Here is a 22,193-nt window from a genome sequence, read left to right as displayed (position 1 = left end):
GTTTGTTTCCATCTTAGACCTAAGTATGTTAATAAATATACACACACATCATACATGTATACACATGTGTCTGTATATGAATATATACACATTGTGTAAGTTTAGGATGTACAAAATGATGACTTGATACACGTATTATTACAAAACTAATTACCACAGAATGTAGTTAATACATCTATCACCTCACATAATTACCTTTTTTGTGTATGCGGTGAGAACATTTAACTGTTTTAACAACTTTAAAGTATACAATACAATATTGTTAATTATAGTCACTGGTACAGCCCAAAACTTACTCAGAACTGAGCATTTGTACCCTTTGATCAGTATCTCACTATTTCTCACATTTGGCAACTTCTAGCAACCAACATTTCCTATTTCTGTAAGTTTGGCCTTTTTAGATTCCATATGTAAATTAGACCATCCACTATTTCTCTTTGTCTGACTTATTTAGCAGCATAATAACCTCATGGTCCATTCATGTTGTCACAAATGGCCAGATTTCCTTCATTTTTCAAGGCTGAATAATATTCCATTGTGTGTGTGTATTTATTTCCATATTTTCTTTATCCATTAACATATGTATGTATGTATACACATACACACAAACATGTATATATACATACACACACACACACACACACACACATATATATATATATACCACATTTTAAAACTTCATTTGTCAATGGACACAGGTTGTTACCATAAGTTTTTCAGTTATCTCTTGATTGGGTGAAGATGATCCTGTAGGTCAAGCAATTTGACTCACAAAGGCCGACTATGACACACATATACTTTATTCGAGAAGTCCAACCTAATGTTACTGTCAGGCCCTTACTTAGTTACCTGTGAAATAGGGCATCTGATTAGAAACAACAAATGAAGTGGCAGTTTACAATACAGAATGGGATCTGAGCTAATACTAGAAACATCTGTATAATTCATGAATCACATTACTGCAGAAGCAAATAACCTCTGTTCATCTTATCTGAGGTACCACTGCATCATGTAATAATCAATATTATTAATAGTGATCATTAGTAAAGAAAAACTGTTTGGGGTTCATTTTGTTTAAGAAGGTATGGAGGCTCATGAAATGTTTTAGGAAAATTACCATTAAAGATTATTAAAACATTTGGTGAGTAAGGTCTTAGTTTTTTTGAAAACCATTTCTTTGGACCCCTTATTTGCCAGTTATAGGTATGCTAGATAAATGTGATGCTGCTGAAGTTCCTACAAGAACTTCAGATAAACTATATGTTGTTAGTATTTTAACATATTTCAGGTTTATTGCTGTGGATGAAATAGTTTCTTGTCTTCAGTTGCAGATTCTTTGTCCCGTTCTGTAATGCAAAATGTTCAGCCTCCCAAGTCCAGCCCAGTAGTATCCACTGTTTTGTCAGGAGCCTCGTCAACAAGACCGCCTCCTGCTGCACCTCGCCCAGCTGAGCCCGCGGCCTCAGCTGCACAGCCACCAGAGTTGTCTCAGCAGAAAGGTATTTGAAAAGTTCGTTATACTGTGCGCATAGCACATACGTACACACACTGATTCAAATAGAGGATTTTAAAAAGTCAAACTGAATAACCATAATTTATAGAAATTATGAAAAAAAGAACCTCAATTTAGAACATGACTTTTTTTTTTAATATATTAACTTCAAGTCTCTATTTATGATTTTATATAATTGTGTTACATAATTATGTTAAATCTGTTACATATTTTATGTAACTGCAATCATAGTTTACATACCGGTTTGTATTTTGCTTTTACATTTATTAAATTATGCACAGTTCTTCATATAGCTTCACAGTCTTTATAATCATTTTCATGGCTAGTAATTCATTGTGTCAAGGTATTTATGATTTACTAATCCATCCCTCTATTATGGACCATTTCTTTTTTTTTTTTTTTTAAGGTTTTATAGTTTCTTTTAGGATAAAACACCCAAGATTTCCTTGATTAGTGAATTTCTGTATTCTATTTGGTGGTTTTTTTGCTTGTCATTAATATGAATGGAAAGTGACTTTGACCCAGTTTTGGAAATGAGAAGGGTGAAAAGGAAGTTGTAATCCACATTCTTGCATCATTGACCAACAATACAGTTTATTTGTTTGTTTGATATTCTCCATGTGCTAAATAAGTGACAGGTGACTAAAATGTGTTGTTTTGACTGTGTTTCCTCACATTGCCTTTTCTTTTGGCAGTATTCTTGTTTTCTGTCTGGCTAAAATTCCAAATCTTAGATGTTTCAGGTTAACATACTGTATTTTCATTGATGAGGTAACTGAACTATTTTTAGGAGTCTGTAGTTTGTGTTTCCAGAGCAACCGTTAGTAACATTTTAGGGATTATACTCACTATGTAAGGACAGCCCCTGACCTTGAATGTGAAGAACTCTCTCAGGTTCTGAGACTCAGAAAAAGCAACAAAAATCCTTAGGCTGATCTCACTGCTTAGATCTGTTGAGTGTTCATATGGTCAACAGAGGCCTTCCTATCATTTGACCAGATTATACATTATAAATTTTCTTGCTTGATTTTATAAGAAAACCAACTACATCACGAAGGAGTGTCCACTGATTTGCAAAAAACCAGTGGGTATGTTAGGAGTAGGATCTAGTTATTACAGGCATTTACCTTCAAAGGTGAAGGGCTGGTAGGAAAGTTTTACTTACCATGAGTGGAAGAAACTTAAGGGTAGGTAGAACCATAACTAAATGAGCGGTGTCTTTCCTCTACGTTGATGACTGCCTTCTAGATGTTACGTGTCTTGCTTGTTTTGACCCTTTACATTGACCCTGCTCATTTCTTTTTCTTTTTGACCATTTTACTCGAAATACCATCCTACCATCTTACTGTATCGTTTTGTAAACCACTTTCCCACTAAAAAATCATAATTATGTTTCTTTTTTTCTCACTAATGAGATAGATTTGAAAAGAGAAAGAACTATCATTTATTGAAGACTTAATGTGCCAGATACTTTATATTATTATCTCACTTAATACTCTTACCAATTCTATGAGGTGGAAAAGTGAGATTCACAAAGATTAGGTAACTTGCCCAAGATTATAAATTAGTAAGTAGCAGCGTAAAAGATTTTTAACTCAAACCTTTCTGTCTGGTGCTCTTTGTGTAAATGAGGCTGAATTATTGCTTTTGTTGTCTGTTAAACTCTTGATTTACCTAAGATAAACTCCTTGAGTAAGTAACAGGAAGGGTAATACTGGAGACATTGGAATCACTGCTTTTATTATTCTATTTTCTGAAGTAGGAGATTGGCTTCTCGGTGGTCTCTGCCTTTGGACAGATCTGGGTGCACAGATAGATCTGTGTGAGTTCAGGCTGCCACCTATGTTGTGCAGGCTGTGGCTTGTGTGACTGATGCCTTCTGTAGTTGTGCGGTGTACAGCTGTGTAGGGTATGCTGTAGGTCTGATGTGACTACTGAAATATTGATTCTTAAGAGATTAGTCTTTTTCTTAAAGCTTCAGAGGCACCCATGCTTGATTATTCTCAAGGCTTCAGCATTTTTTACTGGTTTTTAGAGGAGAGGTTTCAGATTTTTGCTTGCATATCTCCTAAACATTTTTTGAGAAAACTAAAACTACTTGAACATTTTTTAGATTTACATCTAAAATTTTTCACCAAAAGTTGACTTGCAATTATGTAAGTTTCAACATACTGCATTTGTTGACTTTTAAAACAAAGATATTACGTTTTTCTGTGTATCCACTGGAATGAAACCTATCATCCTTTTAAAAAATAGTGAAATGAGCCCTTTAACATTTAGAAAGTTTACATTTTTCCTTCTTCTTCTTAATGTCATAGTCCTTTTCTTGAATGTAGTAATGATATAAACATTCTTAAGCTAAAAACTCTTTTATCACTCTAACATACTTCTCTGCTACAATAATAGTATATATAATTGAAATTTTAAAATTTATTTTATCGTCTATAACCATAAGTATCTAAGCATTTTTTCTTCTGAATTATTCTGTCAGTATAATTAATATTAGTGTGTAGTTGGTCAAAACAATGTAAATATTATGAATTTTTTAATGAAAAGTACATTTTTATTGGAAGTATATCTTTCATTGAGAAAGTGGCTTCCTCCCTCCCCACCATAGCTTTGTGTACCTGAGTTGCATATGATTTATTATTAGAATAAGATAAACTTTAGAAAACTTCATAGTTTTTATTTTCCTACATATAAGTGCTCACGTAAAGTAGACATGAATGGTATTAGAAGGATTTTGTTAAAGCAATATTGTTCGTTTAGTTTTTTAAATTTTTTTAACCTTCTGAGTTACATGTCAGAAATTTTTATTGTTGTTTGTTGGATTTTATTTTCCAGGCTGCAGATAGTTAGTAGAGTTATTATTACGTTCATATAGCAGCTGACAATTTTAAATACCTGTAATGTTTATTATCTCACTTGATCATCATGTGGAACAGATACATCACATTTCACCTTCCTTTTATAGATGAGATGTTTAGAGAGGTCAGGTGCTTTACCCCAAGACATACACTCTCCATAGTTGGGGTGCCAGACCCGGTGCAGATCTGCTTCCAAACCCTGTGCTTGTTTGACTGAATAGTGATTATTCAAAATATTATTAATTTTATTATACCACTGCCAATATCATATCACATCCTTTAATGCATTTTTATCAAAAACTTCAAGCTGTGATGATGATGTAGGTCATTTATCTTATGGATGTCTATCTCCATATAACCTAATTGGCAAAGGCAATCTTCATTTTCAGACCACTGAGATAAATTTTATTCTTTGTCAGAAAGTCTGATTAAATTGTTTTAATCCAAGGAAATGTGTTCCTGGAGTTTGAAGGGGTATCATAAACCCAACTGAGAAATAAATTGTAGCCTATATCTTCTAAGCCAAATTACTTAAGAGCAGTCAAATTATTAAATGTCAAAGATTAATGTAATTAATTTATTCTTTTTTATAGTAGGTTATAAAAACTAGGCAGTGAGTCATTATGCTATTTCTCATTACCAAATTTGAAATAAAGCATTATAATATGTACCTAATATTAGGCTATTTGTGAAGCATTGATTATCTTAAAAAGCATTGTATTCTTGTGGTAAATACATGCATTATGTGTATCAAACGCTATTATTTGACTTTTTTTAGTACTTAAATAGGAATGAAGTATAAGAATTGGAAATAACTTAATTTCATCAGGCATTATGATAAAAATATTGCCATGTATTTTATTTAAAGAAAAGAAAAACATACTACTAAGTACTAATAGATTCACCTGCTAGTAAATTTTTTTATTTTTGGTTAAAAATAGGTGGAAAGAATTAAATACTGTATAAATATAAGGAAGTGAGAAATGATTATACTAATTATAAATATTTTATGATAAAATAGGTTGTAAAGTACTTTATTAAATGTCTCATAGACTCTGGAAGAAATCATGTAGAATTTTTACCTATGAGTTGTAGCAGGTGTATCTTGAAAAAAAATTGGTAGTCCTAGAAAATATTCTACTTGTTTTTAAAAGAATTAGCATTACTAAGAATGTTACTGAGGTTGGTGAAAGGTTCTTTTCTCTAATTACTTGCCCTAGGGATAAGTATTAAGAATAGTTAAAAATAATTATTTTTAATTAAATATACACAAAAACATGTTTTTAAAGTTCAGTAGTGATAGTAGCTAATACTTATACAGCATTTACTATATTTCAGACACCATACTAAGACAGTTTTAAAATGTGTTAATTCATTTAATCCTCCCAACAACCATTTGAGGTAGTTATTACCCCATTTGATAGATGATATAAATGAAGAACAGAGAGGTTAGTAATTTGCCCAAGGGCACACAGCTAATAAGTGGTATTACCTGGAATTGAACCCAGAGACCTTATCTTTATCCATAATGTCCTGCTGCTTGTCTGCTTAATATTTCTTACTGTTTTTGCTTTGTTCTCATGGTACTCTTTCAGAAGCAGTGGGTACTTTGACAGTAGTGGTTGGAGACTGCAGAAGCATTAAGTAAATTTATCATTATTCTCACCATTCTACTGTTCAATATTTCTGAATTAAGAATATTCCATTGAGAGTCAACTCTATTTCTAATATGTTTCATTTTTAACCGAAACATGTATGGCAAGGTAAAAGAAAGTATATAGATTTAGGATGCCTTGATTAGTCATTTAAGGAAAGGGGAGCTTTCCCTTAGTGCCAGAGAGATTTTTATATCTCAGGGCAAAGTATTGTAGTAAGATTTAGGACAAGTTAAGGGAATGTGTTTCCTTGGTAAGGTAAGAAAAAGTCTGTCGTTAACACAGGTACTTTCTTAGGTGGATACGTTTTAGGAAGAGTACTATAGAAAGTGAATCCCTTAAAACTATTCCTTTGCAAAGTCTTCTAGTGTGTGTACCTAGCTTGAAGACTAGATTAGGAAAGATAACAGTTCAAAAGTCTGAACTCTTGAATTTAAAAAAGCCAACCTTTACAAGGGAATTGTTTTCTTTTAAGACTAGTTTTGTTTATTCCCAGTGTAACAGTATCTAGGGAACAGTAAAGATGCCTTTTATTAAGCAACTCCAAGGATATGGTCTCCTGGTGTTTGGCCTGAAGGTACTATAATGATAGGTAGTTTAAGCAGAATGTCTTTTTTAAAATATTGGGCCCCTGTTAGTAACAGGCTCTTCGTCATGTCAGATTTTGTCTATGACAAAAGCGTGTCCTGCTTCTTGGTTTACTGCATTCATACCTTGGAAGCTCTGACTAAGACAGAGGAAGTTAGGAAGTAGCACTCTTTTCCTGTTTGGTGGTGGTGGTGGTGGTGGTGGTGGTGGTTGGGGTGGGAGGTAGTCCATGTACACGTCTGCAGTGTACTGTGTACAGCCTAGAGCAGGCCATTTAAATATGGATTGATCGTTACTTTGGAGCTCTTAACCTTTCTTCTGTGGATTAACTGAAATGTCATATTCTTGTGCCATTAGCATTCCCAAGTTTTAACAAAGTTTGCTTAAACAAGCAAAGGAAGGCTAAATTCTGAGCATATTGAGTCACAGTTGGGGAAGAGCTTAAATCTTGACGCTTTCATTTCCAACACTTCTCAAAAAGGATTACGTCTTTTTTTAGGACAGAAAAATTTGAGTATGTTGTGTGACATTCTGTTGATACAATATATTGGCAACCGTTGTATAATCTAAAATAATATTGTAGCAAATAATACTGTTTCTCTGTTCTGTCTTATTCATACGTTTGTTTTAGTGCATTAAGTAGTTGCTCTATAAAAATTTTTTTAAATTATTGGATAGCCATCTCATTTGCTTCCAATTTTTAAGCATTGGATATTTTTCCAATAATAAGTGATATCTGTTTTTATTCAGTAAATCTGGAGAGAAAATATTTATCTTATAATACATGTAGGTCTGTCCTCTACTTTGACTCCTTTGACTAGTTACAGAGTCAACAGCCTGCAGATTGATTTAGTCATGAAAAGAATGGATTTTCTTCTGATTTTTTTCCCCTGCTTATTCACCTCCCTTAGCACAGTAAATGGAATTCCTTGTTTTCTTCTTTCTCTTGTTTCTTCATAATACATATATATACATATACACACATGTGTACTTTTAAAAGTGCAATGCTAATTGCATTTTGAGAAAGTATTTCATTTTTAAAGAAATCCTTAAATTGAAGAATTTCTTTTCTATAAAATCTTTTTATAGTTAATTATGTTTAGTTATGCACTTCTTAGTATGTTTAACCTAAGGTCTAATATTAGTCAAATTTTCATTTTAACTAGGCTTTTGTTAGAGGAACATGCCACCCTGAATTTGGTCTTTCAAGGTATCAAGTTTATTTTTGTGTTGCCTGAACTTATTTTACGTTGATTTTTACTTTCCCAGAAGAATTTGTGATAACTGCTGTTTTATCTGTATTTAAAACATGTTTCAGCAAAGCTATCAGATTTTTCCCCGACTTCTTTCATGGTGAGGATTGTTTAACCTTCGCTCTCTTCTCAGCTCAAATTTTACTCTTTAATAGCTTTTTTTCTTACTGTAGGCATGAGTTATGTTTATCCATGCTAATTAAAAAGGTCACCTGAAAAAAAACAATGAAGAGAGCATCTCATGACTCCCATGGGATTTTTTTTGGTGAGGCAGGGCTTCATTGTGCTTTCAATCCTGTGAAATGTTCTTGGAAATCCACACTGCATTTTTGAATTTTTCTTTTGTTCTTTTTTTTCCAAGTTGAGCTATAAGATTTTTATTTATAGGGATGTTTATTCTTATTTATGAAGTGTTTACATTTTTAATTAAGATTATTTTATTTTCCCTCTTAAAAATTTTGTGGTTGTTAATTTTTGTCTTGATAATAAAAATGCACAATCAGCCTATTTTTAAAAAGGGAAGTATTATACACTTAGCAGTTGTTGTGCCTTTTCCACAGAATCTGCCTTCTCTTGCAGAGTCTCACACTGAGGACCAGTCTCAGTCACCTAGTTAGACTCTCATGTAGTCAGCAGGCTGACACTGAGATGACTGAGCATCTCAGAAAATTCACTTTTCTGTAATCGTCACACTTGTAGGGCCACAGTTAATAAGCGCCGCCTCCCTTCTTTTTTTTCTTTTGAGCATCTACTGTGAGCAGAGAACTATGCTGAATACAGTTCTTTAACTGTCATTCTTTTTCCGTTGAGAACTGTTTTACCATCAGGGTGGCATTAGCAGAAGGAAGGTACCGAGGATCTGTATGTGTGTTGTATGCTGTATAAGCTCATTTCAGCAGAAATGATCACTGTTTACCAAGAATGCACAGTCCCAAAGGACGTATACCACAATGGCCCCAAGGTCAAAGAAGGTAAACATGTATTGAGCTCAGTAAAATGTTCAGAGAGAATGAGTGCAGTTACCTAAATATTATCAGTGTAAGACATGGTACTTTTTTCACACTTAAACCAGTTAGTTCGTATTAAAGCTGCTTTTACTAAACTGCTTTGCAGAGATTTTCTAACGGTTCCAGTTTTGATAATACATTTGCTAATATTAATATGCATGCTGGGATGTTCTTTGGTATGTCAAGAGTTCTTTCTCACTTTTGATGCAATGTCAAAATTTTGTTTCTCATCTTTCCTGTTGGTTTGACTCTTGTGTTTGTGCTTTCCACTTTACAGGCATGCAGTATGGTGAATATGTTAATAATCAAGCTAGCTCCGCACCAACTCCCTTGTCATCAACTTCCGATGATGAGGAAGAGGAGGAGGAGGATGAGGAAGCAGGTCTGCTTTAGCTTTACACCAGTTCTTGATCTTTTCCTGCTCAAGTTTTCTTTTTATGTCCACAGTCCTACTAGATTAAAAAAAGTGTCTTTGCAGATTCAGCTCAATAAACTTGCTTGGTTTGGGTTATAGAAGGTTGGGTCACTTGAAATGAGGTGTTTTGCTTGTTTACTTGTTGTTGTTTTGTTTTTTTTTTTCTCCTTTGGACATCTTTGCCATTTTGTAAGTAATACATCTGTCATGATGATAGAGCGCCTTCTTTCAGAAATGCACTTTCTCTCATGCCACATGCAAAAGAATGAGTCCTGACTGAAGCTGTTGGCTGATGAATGCTCTAGCACCCTTATAGGAGTAGTTTTATTTTCTGCTTTGCACGCTGCTTTAGTCTAATCAAAATGAACCATGTGGATTTTCTAAAAGTGACACAGAAATAGGGCAATGTTTCTCTGAAGTTCTTGTGGCCCTTCTTGTCATATTTTTAGAAGACCCCAAATCTGTAGCTATTTTCCTGCTTCAGGAAGAAGTAGTTCACATCTTGCCAGTTGAAGAGATCATGCATGGGATGATGTGTTGCAGCCTGTTTAATATCTTTTTCTGCCTTTGATGAATGGAACACTGATGAATATTAAGTAGTTCAGTTTCTCTATTAATTCTGATATTTTAAGAGTGAACCAATAAATGATCTCTCAAATTATTATACATGACCATGATTCTCCTTCTGTTAGCTTTATAACTGAGTGGCAGGATTTGCTATAAATAGTCCATTTAATTAAAAGTTTCCATTCCCTTTGCCATTTTTAAGTATTCAAATCCATATGCATGATTTGGGGGGCGGGGGTGAGAATAGAGGGTCCCAGATGGAGAGTAATTTTTCTTACCTTAAACATGTAAATAGCCATTTATCTTTTTGAATTTGGTGTAATTTTTTACTTAATATAATTTCAATCTTATGAAAGAGTTGTAAGCAGAGTAAAAGAAACTCCCATATAGACTTTACCGAGATAAACCATTTTTGCCCCATTTGCTTCTCTCTATATACATTTTTTCCTACATCATTTGAATGTAAGGTGGAGATTCCATGAACCTTTACTTCTAAATACTTCAGTATGTATTTCCTGACTGTAAGGACAATGTCTTACATAACACAAACACAATACGGTTATCAAGAAATCAAATACTGAGGTGATAGTATCGCTACACAATCCTAGTCAAGTCTCAACAGTTGTCTCAGTAAGATCCTTTATAGCTGTTTCAGTGTTGCAGGATCCAGTGCAGGGTCATGCATTGAACTTAGTTGTCAACTATTTCTATTTAGACTCCCTCTACCTAGAACCGTTCCCTAACCTTTCTTTCTCTTTCTTGACTCGTGACATTTTTTAGGAATACAGGCCAGTTATTTTGTAGAATGTCCCTCAACTTATGTTTACCTGATGTGTACTCATGATTTGGGTAAAATCATGCATTTTTGGCAGGACTACCACTGAAGTCCTGTTGTGTTTGCAGGACGTTCTGTCCGAGGCACGTGATGTTGACTTGTTCCCATGTTGGTGATGCTAACTTTGGTCACTTGAGTAAGATGGTGTCTGCCAGGTTTCTCAGCTGTGAAGTTACTGTTCTTCCCTTGAATTTAATTGGTAATTTGTGGTGAAATTCTTTGATACTGTGTAAATGTCCTGTTTTTTATTAAACTATCACGCATTAGTTTTAGCATTTACTGGTGGTTTTCTAGTTTTAACATTCTTTCTGTATTTATGAATTGAGGTTTCCTTGTAAAGAGCTTTCCCTTCTTTGTTGATTTCTTTGGGTTCATATTGACTCATGGATTCTTATTTTATTCAGTGTGTAATAATCCATTACTATCATTAGTTAATTTGGTAGCAACTTACCCTTAACCTGGCCAGTAGCAGCTCTTTCAAACTGGCTTTAAAATGTTCCCATGAATCTTTAAACACTTATTTTAAATACCTTAAGGTCTCAATAAGATGTGCCCGGCTCATCTTGTATTTAGGCAGCTGCAACCCTGGGATGAACCATTTCCTTTAGTCTTGATTCCTGTAGTGCAGAAGGGTATTTTAGAAACCAAGATCTGATTGTAATGTGTGGTCATTGCTACTGATGGGTCATTGCTCCCAGGCCCTGAGTTACTGTTACTATTTATTGTATATATTTTTCAGATTCTAGATACATCTCACTTTTTTATCTCATGATCCTTATTTTGCACATTTCGGAAATGTGTTATTTTGTGTAATGTTATTTGTCAACCTGAATTGCTCCCATTTTTGTTCTGCTTACAATTAGGTGCAGTGGTTGATAATCCCATTTCCTTAAATTGGAAAAAAAAAAGGGAAATCAAAAAGATTTAGCCTTTATGGCTTTTCTTCTGTCACCTTATCTTGTTTAACTACTTTTTTCTTGAATATATTAGATTAAAAATTCCTAAGTTCTTAACGCATGGCATTTGGATTTTAATAATGCTTAACATTTTTGAGTACTTACTGTGTGCCGGTGACAGCACTAAAGAGCTAAAAAGCTGTAGGTTTTTGTGTCACTTCTTCTAGATTCAGATCTTGACTTTGTCACTTAACTAGCTTGTGAACTTAGGCAAGTTTCTTAAACTCATTAATTTTAAAATGAGTTTCAATTTACTCATCTGTAAAATGGGAATAATAATAGTTACAGTTATATATGGTTGTTTTCAAGATTGAAGGTATTCTTTGTAAAGAGCTTAGAGCGGTGTCTGACAAATGGTGAAATCCTCTGTAAAAGAATAGCTGTCATTACTGGCACTGAGAACATGTTCGTATCTCAATTTATTCTTTATCTCTAGCCAGAGGTAATTGGCTCCATTTTGCGGATGAGTTGACTGCGATCTGAACAAGTAGAGTAACATTTGTCTCTGGTCACACAACTCCTAGGAACAGAGTAGGGATTCAGACTGAGGGCTCTCTGTCTGCAGAAAGGTATGAAGAAGAAAGAGTCTTCATCTCCTAGTGAGAAACACGAAGCTCTGGGGTAGGACAGAACTAAAGGGCACGTGGCAGTGGTCACCGCGGTATCACTTACATGTGGGCTTTCTCCTGTGCCTTTCTTATTAGGCAGCAAAATAATAAGACTATACTATGCACAGTTTTACTAGGATCCTGTTGTTGTCTCTTCATGGTTTGTAAAAAAAAAAATCATATTTCTGTTGTTTGCAGATTAAAAGAACATTCTGCGTGAGGGGAAAGAAAAAATGGAAAGAAAATCTAGCTTTAAAATGAATTTTAGTTTTATTTTTGAGACCCCGCTCCGTTGCAGTACTTTTTTCCATATGTAAAGAGGTAAAAGAAAGTGGCTTAAGTTGGCATGGGGATTACACACAAGTATTTCTACCAAGTAGAGATCTGGAATGCTCTACTTTTTAAGCATTTCAGTGGTATTCATTTCCTATAATCATGAGATTTTTGTGTGTGTGGTTTATGTGGAATTGTTCACCAATTTCAGAAAAGCTTATTGAACAACAGTGAATATCAGCTAGCAGATTTGGAAATCAGTAATATTTTTCTTTACAGTTGTAGTTAAAGTAACTATCCACTTATTTTAGCTTTTCATTTATTAAAGGTTAGGGTTTCCTTGACAGCAGGTCTAACCAGGAACCAAGTACAGGGATATTTATTTAAAACTTGCAGTTTTCAAAGAAAACTTTGATTTCAGTTCTAATTTTACATAAACCATCTAATTATATTTTTTAAGTCACATGCTACAAATAGGCTTCCTTTTTAAAGTTTCCTCATTAAATGCACACTTGGAAACTAAAATAGTATTTTGTACTAGAGACAGTCTTATGTTTTGTTGGAGTTTCTAAAAGTCAGAATTGTTGGAGAATAAACTTAAAATTAAAGAAAGCTTGAGCAGATAGCAAGCTGTCAGGTTCCCATAGTGGTTATATCTGAAATTCTTCACTAGGTTTATTCAGTCACAGGGATTCACTCCTTCAGTTGTTAGTGCCAGAGAGAGCGTGGACCTGTCCTGGGTTTTAGATACGGTGCTGAAGACAAGTACTGTTGTACCTGTAACAGGAGGGAGTACTGACTTGAACATGGAGTGAAAGGGAGTAAGAGTGAAATAAAAATTGAGAAGTGAAATAAAGTGAAAGAGGGGGAAGGAAACAAGGACTAGTTCAGGCTCCAGGCTGTGGCTGGCCCTAGGCCCTGGGAGGCCCGGTCGGCTAATGCCCTGTCACCTGCTATACGTACTCCCAGTCCCCTTTCCTCTAGGAAGTGTTCAGAGTGGGGCGACTCCAGGGGACAACGGGAAGCTCTCCCCCACGGCTCTGGTGATGTGACAGCTTGATGCTATATTTTGTAAATGATGTTAGAAAAAAATTTGCTCTTTCATAATGAGGTTTAAGGTGCTAGTCAGTTTTTATTTGACTTTCACACAAGCTAATAGTAATTATTCAGTGCCAGGTACTACGTCAGAGATCATAATATGTTTATGGTTTGCTTGGGTAATTTAAGAGGTAATATTGTATTTTGACACAAAATGTGTTAAGTCAACCTCTGTAGATTGGACAGTATTGGCCACTTAGCTCTAACTTCCAAAGAAAAGTCTATTTTTAATTCAAGTATGTAAAACAGTATTAACTGTAATCATTATGCTATACATTAGAACCCTAGATCCCTAGAACTTACTCATTGTCCTCTTTGACCAACATCTTCCCTTTTCTTCCACCCTCATCCCTAAAAAAAGTCTTTAAAAGGGTTCAAATCTTTCTCTTTAACTCATGTACTATTTGATTATTTTAACAAATAAATATCTTTCAACTAAATATAATGCATATTTAATATATTTTTAAAATTTTAGAAATTGAATGCATGTCCTGGGTCTCTGAAGGATAGAAAAAGATATCTATGCCATTATGAAAAGTATTAGTTTGAGGGTTAAAAAGAAAATGTGGTAATATATTTGTAGGTGGTACCTGTTACCTGATGAACATATAACTTGCAAGCATCCTGTTTATATAATTGCTATCGTTGGAAACTCCAACTTTCTGTACAGGACTACAGAAGAGGGAGACTTGGTATCAGTGTCCAGAGTTAGAATTCAAGAAGTGCTTTCAAGTAGAAATAGTGTTCAAATGGTGATTGGATGTCTAGGCTAGTCCCAAAACTAATTAAGTACTAAACATTTGCAAATGCTTTATTTTTTACAGCGTGTTGTAAATTTATAGTATTTAATCAATAATATGGATTATGGGTTTTATAAGTGCCCGTGAACTAACTTGGGATAATAAGTACCAGTTATTTCATTATTTCTCTGAAGAAGTGTGTTCTAAGTTCTGAACAACCAATTTGTAAACAAATTAATAATGCCCCATTTGTGAGCTTGATTAAAAACGAGAAGCTCACAGTCTACTTTGGAATGTAGAACAAAATTTTAAGTCCTGTGTTAATCATGGTGTTTTTTGGAATACACAGGAGAATCTGGAGCCAAATGTTGGGATGGGATGGGATGGATTGGAGATGATAGGGAGGGTTGGGGGTTGGAGGAAGGTAGAGGGACCTGAACTGAATCTAAGAGAAGTTGGAATTGGGCAGGAGAGAGGCCTGGGGAGAGGCAGAGGTACTTTTTAAAAGAAGCAAGAAGCTTGAGAGAAGGTGGCGTATTTGTGGAAGTTTAGTGAGTCTGGGACCTATGGTCTGCAGAGGATAGTGCCAAGAATTGAATGAGGTTGGGTAGGATGGCTGGGTGAGATCTTTAAGAATCTTGAATTTCATATTTAGGAGTTTGTATTTTATCTTGAAGGTAGTGAAGAGTCACTGAAGGAGTTTACAAGGAAAAATAACATAACCGAATTTGCATTTTAGATGTACAAATTGATTTTCATTTACAGAAAAAATTTTTGAAACTAGAGGCTATTGGAATAAGCCAGTGAGAAAAGTGAGTTCTTAGACTAAGGTAGCAGGAAGATTGGAGACAGGGAGAGTGTTAGCATAGTAATACAGAAAGAAGGGAACCATTTTTGCAAATCAAAAGTAACTGGGTTGGCAGTGATAAATGTTAAGGAAAGTTTGGTTTAAGTTGAGAACAAACCATTGGCTTTATTAATCAGGAGGTTCTTGCCTTGTTCTTTCTTTCCCTCCTCATTTGTAGCTCTGTTTTAGGATAGAGAAAGGAAAGAGAAAATGAAGAAGTTTTTTTTTGAGTCACTGCTAGTATCTGTGTAATTTATATGTGTTGTATCTGTATAATCTTAACATTAGCCCTGTGGAGTATGTGTTGTAAAATCTGTTGTTAAAAATAAGGAATGACTCAGATTCAGGAGTCTTGTCCATTTTATCTCATCTGGTAAGTGGTAGAGATGGAATTTGACTTACACTTTTTCCATATTTTATGCAAGTTATAAGGAAATAAAATCTCAAATTATTAATTTCAAGTTGAGCAATGCTAGTAAAAGCATTAGACTGTGTTAACCTATGGAGAGAGGGCAGCTTAAGTCTTTTAGAAGGCTTCAGTGCGTCCTGATATTTTTTCCCAGCTTTACAGGTTCTGAGCTATTCTTCTGATCCAGTCTCTTCCTTCTTTCCTCAGATTTAGCTCCCCTTCTTTCCCTCCTTCCTCTTTGCTTCTCTTGACCAGTGACATAGAGCCAGTAAAAGAATGAGCAGAAGTGCTTCCCAAGTGCACATTTATACTCACCCTCCATATGACCTCAGGAATATATATAATCACTAATTGTAGTGTGAAGTGACTAAGGCCGACTTGGACCTATCGAAGGTTTAAGAGTGGGGACAAGTACCAAAGTTTCTCATTCAACTAAAATCAGCTTGTATGCAGAAAGCAGTATTTTTCTTGGTATCATGGTTCCAAAGAGCAATACAGTAGCATAAATGCCTCTATATACTCGTAATATAATAGGGAAGCAGGTATCATATATGATTATAGTGCAGCTTGTAAAGTACAATAATTCAGGGTTGAGAAAATGTCCTGTAGGAGAGGAAATGATTTTCCATGAGCATATCAGAAGAGTTTCATGGAGGATTTGAAATCTGAAGGATGAGGGAGGAAGGTAGAACTCATTGGTAGAGCCCGTACTTAGCAGGAGATCCTAGGTTCAATTCTCAGTACTGCCATTTTAAAAAAAGAAAAGAAAAGTTAAAAAACAAAAACAAAAACAAAAACCTTAAAAAAAAGAATGAAACTTGATGAATGGGAATTTGCCATGTGGAGAAAAGAAATCTAAGCTAACAGACCAGTTGGTACAGTGCATATAACACAGGAAAAAGTGTTGTACTGGGATGAAGAGTGAGAAGATTGGTGTGACTGTGTCACAGGGTAAAAGAGGGAAGATGGTACAGGAGCAGGTGAGAGATGGAGGAGAAAAGGAAAGTGGAAACCTAATTTTGAAGTTTCTTTTATGACAACACAAAGGCATTTAGACCTTATTCTGTAAGATGGTAGGGGAATTAGTGAAGGTATTTTTAAGCATGTCTGGAATATTGACGTTTCATAATGTACCTTTTAAAGAAAATACCATTTTGATTTGTGTTGGCAGTGTTGGCATAACCTGATTAGAATTAATCTGGACAATTAAGTTCTAGCAAAATTTGAGTCTATTTAGTTTAGTGGATTTATAACTTATTGTTCACTTTGGTGTTTTAACAAGTTCCGAATAGAGATTTGCATTTGTACTTTTCTTCTAAAAGTGAATTCTAAACGAGCAGGTTTCAAATTATCCAATAAAATAAGAATATTTCTATCACATTAATACTTTAAAGTTTGTTACTATAGCATTATTATTAAAATGGGCAATATTTTTAAGCATTAATATTTGATTTGACATGAAAGAAGCTAAGGAGTATACTTAAGCAGTATTATGTTCTGTGAAATAATTTGACATGTGTCAGTAATGTTTTTCCCTTTGGATTTAATTTTTTTCAAGAATCATTATTTCTAGACATTTACATTTTAAAGTTTTTCTTGATGAGAGAGAATATTATGGTATTTTTTAAATCAACGATGTACATTTTTTCCTTTTAAAATCTGCTCTTATTTTTGCCCTTTTGCTTTTTTGTTTTAATTGAAGTACAGTCACTTTATAGCATTTTGTTAGTTTCAGGGGGTACAGCATAGTGATTCGGTTATTGTTTTCTGATTACACTCTGTTTTAGATTGTTGCAAGATAGTGAAGATAATTCCCTGTGCTATACAGTAGGACCTTGTTGCTTATCTACTTTATGTATAATACTTTGTATGCAAATATATTCTCTCATTCTGTTGTCTGTCTCCTTACTTTCTTGATGGTATTGTTTGGAACACTAATGTTTTATTTTAATGAAGTCCAGTATATCTATTTTCTGTCTTCTGTTGCTTGTGCCTTTGATGTCACATCTAAAAATCCATTGCCTAATCCGGGGTCATGAAGATTTACTCCTGTATTTGAAGAGTTTTAGTGCTTACATTTAGGTCTGTGATCTATTTTGAGTTAATTCTAGCGTAAGGTGTAAGGAAGGGGTCTAACTTCATTCACCTGCATGTGGATATCTAGTTGTTCCAGCACCATTTGTTGAAGAGAATATTCTTTCCCCATTGAAATGTCTGCATATTGATCTGTTTTGAGGTGAAATCTGCGTAACATAAAATTAACCATTTTAAAGTGTACAGTTCAGTGGCGTTTAGCATGTTCGCAATGTTGGGCAACCACCACCTCTGTCTAATTCTGTCACTTTGGTTGTTGTGCAGTCACCACTTCTATCTAGTTCTGACTTTGTAAATGTACTGAACTAGATGGTACGAAACACTTTCATCATCCCCAAAGAAAACTATACGCGTGAAGCAGTAACCTCTGATTTCCCCCTCCTTCCAGGCCCTGGCAACCACCAGTCTACCTTCTATCTCTGTATAGATTTACCTATTCTGGATATTTCATATAAATAGAACCATACAATGTGTAACCTTTTGTGTCTGGCTTCTTTCACTTAGCATGTTTTCAAGGGTGACTCATATTATTGCATGGATCAGTATATCATTCCTTTTTATAGCTGAAAATATTATGTTGTATAGATAGACATCTGTTGATGAATATTTGGGTTTTGGTGTACTGTTTTCTAATGCTAGCCCTTCAATATTTTTGACCTTATATATCAGCATTCTTCTTTAGTTATAAATCAACAAATACAAGGAACAGAAAGGAAGAGCCTTTGCTTCCCATTTTTAAGAGTAATGACATACACATGCAATGATTTTCTGTTTACCACAAAGAAAGCACTTAGAATGTATTAGTGTCTTTCACCTACTATTTATTTCATAGCCTTCATGTTTTATAAGTTGCTTCCTATCCACTGTCTCATTTAAGCATCACAAGAACATTAAAAATCACACATAGGGCATTTAAAAAATTGTTCTCATTTTGCAGAGGAGAGTACTATTGATGATTGTCATTTATCCAAAGTTATTTAGCAAGTAAATGATAAAGTGCAATATAACTACAGTCTTTTGCTTCCAACTCATGTTCTTTACTGATAATAAAAAATTCCTACACAAAAAACTTTGGCTGTTATGCCCTGAGTCAGTATACCAAATTCTTGTAGTTAACCAAAATTATTCAATGAAAGATTATGCTTACCTATTCTTTTTCTATCACCATTGAAAATGAACCTAAAATGTAGTTTAAACCTTGGTTATCATGTCACTGTGAAGAGCCCAGGATCACCTCTGTACCACAGAATTTTGTCTTATGGTGTAAAAGACCAAGATCTCTAACAGAAGAGAAGGGCCATGCGCATTTTCAGTGTTATTCATCAGTATGTACTCTAGCGTTCCCACCTAGGATAACTGTGGGCTCTCAACAAAATATTTGTTGAGATTCTGAATGAGTGGGAGAAGTATATTGTATGTTCTACTATCTGTGTGACTTACCACTAAATTCTATTATAAATTGCCACTGAACATTCCTATTAATCTTACAAGTTTTGAATGAATACACATAATAAAAAGTCTTATAGTCTAACACTTATTTATTGGAGTACCTTATTAAATATACCAGGTACTGTTTGAGCTTTACTGAGGAAATGAATAAACTGACTCACAGAAATGCTAAGTAATATGCTAGGGGGCAACCCAAGCCATAGACTCCTCTCATATGAAGGTTTCATACAGCTATGCTGAGTTATAAAGTCATTAGAATTTGATTATCTTAAAATAGCCTAATATTGATAAAAGGGATTTAATAGCCTGGGACTTGGTAGAGCCGATCTTCAGAGAGTGATTATATTAACATTTCTATCAATCTAAAATTGATATTTGTGTTTGACTACTTTTAAAGTTTGATATTTGTTTAAGATGCCTTCACATGTGTCTGAGTAAATTTTATTCCACCCATCAGTCGCATATTCTTCCCGCTCTCATCCCCTGTTCTTATTAGCAGAAATTTTTATATGGTTTTTACAGTGTCATCAGACATCAGTCATTCTGATTTTTACTAGAGCCAGGAATTTTCCTAGATCAGCAAAACATCTTTCTCAAAATTGCCAAAGGTCGCTTTAAGATACATTATCATTTTACACTTAGTAGATATTTTGGTTTTCCTTTTAGGTGTTGACAGCTCTTCTACCACAAGCAGTGCTTCTCCGATGCCCAACAGTTACGATGCCCTAGAAGGAGGCAGTTACCCAGGTAATTTGTTTCCTGCTTATTTGATGTTTACTCAAAAAGTGACTGACCATCAGTTGCTTTCAAACATGAGCATATATTGTACATAGTTATCAGACTATATTTTTAACAGAAAAAAAAGACATTTTCCTGGTATTTCTCAGCCTTAACTTAATAGCGCTAATGGCCTTGTAATGACTATGAATGCTATTTCTGGAAGGCCTAAGGAAATATATTATTCCATTTTTATTATTATGTTCCTTATCTTTTTCCTCTTTCTAAGAGACATAATACTGAAATTTTTCTCTTCTTTTCCCTTCTTTTTTATGCTGATAACTCCTTAAATAAATTTTATATTTCTGTTCTCATGCTTAGGTCCTTGAATTTCTTCCAACTAGCCTCTGAATATAAATAGTTTTTGACTCTTTACTCCCCCCCTGGCTCCTTGCTGCCTCCAACAGGTAAATAGGTTACCCAACTTGGGAGTAGATTTTGGAGGCATTCCTTTTAATCGTATCTTGAAATAACTTTGCATTACATAGGAGCAGGAGTGGTGGATAGTGTTAAAAAAATTACAAACTTAACTTTCATAATGAATAGTCATTTCATTATAATGTCATGTACTGGTATCTTCGTAATTTGCCTGTTTGCTATCACCGGCAACCAGGCAGCCACACCTGACCTCCCTCTTTCTCTTCCCTTGTGATTCCAAACTTTAAGACTAACAGAACAAGGAATTTTGCCCTTGTTTTTCTTATAACATTGTTAATTATCCAGGATGAAGCTTAATTGAAGTTGGAGAACGCTGGACTTAACACACTATCTTGCTATCATTATTCTATGAATCAGAAAACTAATCTTCTCAGCTTAGTATAGAGTTCCCTTTTAATATTTCAAGAATACTTAAATAAGCTACTCAATCTTTTGTGGGTAAGGTTTTTTTTCCCTAGGGAATCTGTGTGTGTGTGTGTGTGTGTGTGTGTGTGTTGTGTTGGAGGTTGTGGACCATTCTAAAAGCAATTGCCATTATCAAATAGAAGTTAGAAGTTACTTCATTCACTAAAGGATGAATACTGTGACTGTAGTATTTCATGGTCTTCAAATTAACCTGAGGTAAAATGCCCCATGCAATGTATTTAAAAGATTATGGCCTTGCTTTGTTTGTCTGTATTCATTTAATCAACAAATCTTAATCTTGTTATGAACTGTGCTTTGACCGTAAGTGAATGACCTTGGGCAAGTATTCCAGCTATTTGTACTGCACCAAAATTAAGGAAAGATGTGAATATCTGTCACAGTCAGATTAAATGAATTGAAAGTATGTCAGGTACTAGGTAGGTCTTAGGACTGTAGAAATGTATGAAACAGTATTCCTTTCCCAAAAAAGGAGAGAAGTTTTAGACCCCCATGTTTAGGACCCGAGTTCTTTATTTCTTATGCTGATGACTGTTGTCACTTTTATTCCCATCACTGGGAGGAGAGACAAGCAGGAGATCTAAGCTTGTCCTTTGAAGAAGCTGCATTGAAGCTCTTGTCCTTTTAAGAAGCCTGGGGGGTGACCAGGAAGCTAGCGCTTGCCTAATTAGCACAAGATGATAGCCCAGTGCCTAGGAACGTGTCTTCAAAATGAGAGTCCACAGAGTCAGTAGAAAGATACGACTCCTCAACCACCTTCTAAAAAAAGTAAATTTATTAAGTCAGATGCTTTTAGGAATGTATTCTTCGCAGAGTCTGATTGCTGGTGAGGAGTATAGTTTTAAATGAAAACTAGACTAAAATACACATTTATTTTAGATTTGACTTAAAAATAAGACTTAGTATAACAAAATGTTACTAATCATTGTGTGCAGTAGAGTAATAGACTTTCTTTTTGTTGTTATTCTTACATGTGATGATTAAATTTTCTATAGTTTTTTCACAGTTTTTATCAAGTTTTAGTTTTTGTTATAAATTTAAATAAAGGAAGAACATTCATTCATTAAATTTTACTTGTTCTCTACTACATACCAGACGTTGTTCTAGGAGCTGAACACTATTCCAGCAACTGTCTTTCATATTTTCACAGTTTTGCCTTTGCAAATAAAGCAGACTTCTAGGGGACTGTGGAAATAAGCCACTCTTGCCATGGACTTTTTAAAAATAGATGTCAGGGTCAGAAAAAAAGCAAGTTAGAGAAAAGAGTAGTTAGCACCCTTTTTATTGCTTTGCTTTGTCTTCTGCTTCTTGTCCCCATTTCTGCTGAGAGAATAAAAAGAAAAATAAATTTTTATATACATAAATATATTATAATATATAC

At 34.5% G+C, this 22,193-nt stretch overlaps 1 protein-coding gene across 6 annotated transcripts in view; it reads left to right on the top strand.

Annotated features, from left to right (window-relative positions):
• The window catches only part of SEC24B (SEC24 homolog B, COPII coat complex component), a 71,911-nt gene that overhangs the window by 20,987 nt on the left and 28,731 nt on the right, over nt 1-22,193 (top strand). For 2 of the 6 annotated variants that reach the window (XM_031467813.2, XM_031467806.2), the window contains exons 3-5: nt 1,326-1,499; nt 9,161-9,265; nt 19,841-19,921. In XM_031467813.2, coding sequence (XP_031323673.2) covers nt 1,326-1,499; nt 9,161-9,265; nt 19,841-19,921 — 360 coding nt within the window. The remainder of the gene's footprint in view (nt 1-1,325; nt 1,500-9,160; nt 9,266-19,840; nt 19,922-22,193) is intronic. The other 4 variants (XM_031467838.2, XM_031467832.2, XM_031467824.2 and 1 more) reach the window with 3 other exon arrangements.

The sequence above is a fragment of the Camelus dromedarius genome, chromosome 1, assembly GCF_036321535.1.
Source record: "Camelus dromedarius isolate mCamDro1 chromosome 1, mCamDro1.pat, whole genome shotgun sequence".
Taxonomy (NCBI): domain Eukaryota; kingdom Metazoa; phylum Chordata; class Mammalia; order Artiodactyla; family Camelidae; genus Camelus; species Camelus dromedarius.
This window is presented reverse-complemented; position numbering and strand designations above follow the sequence as displayed.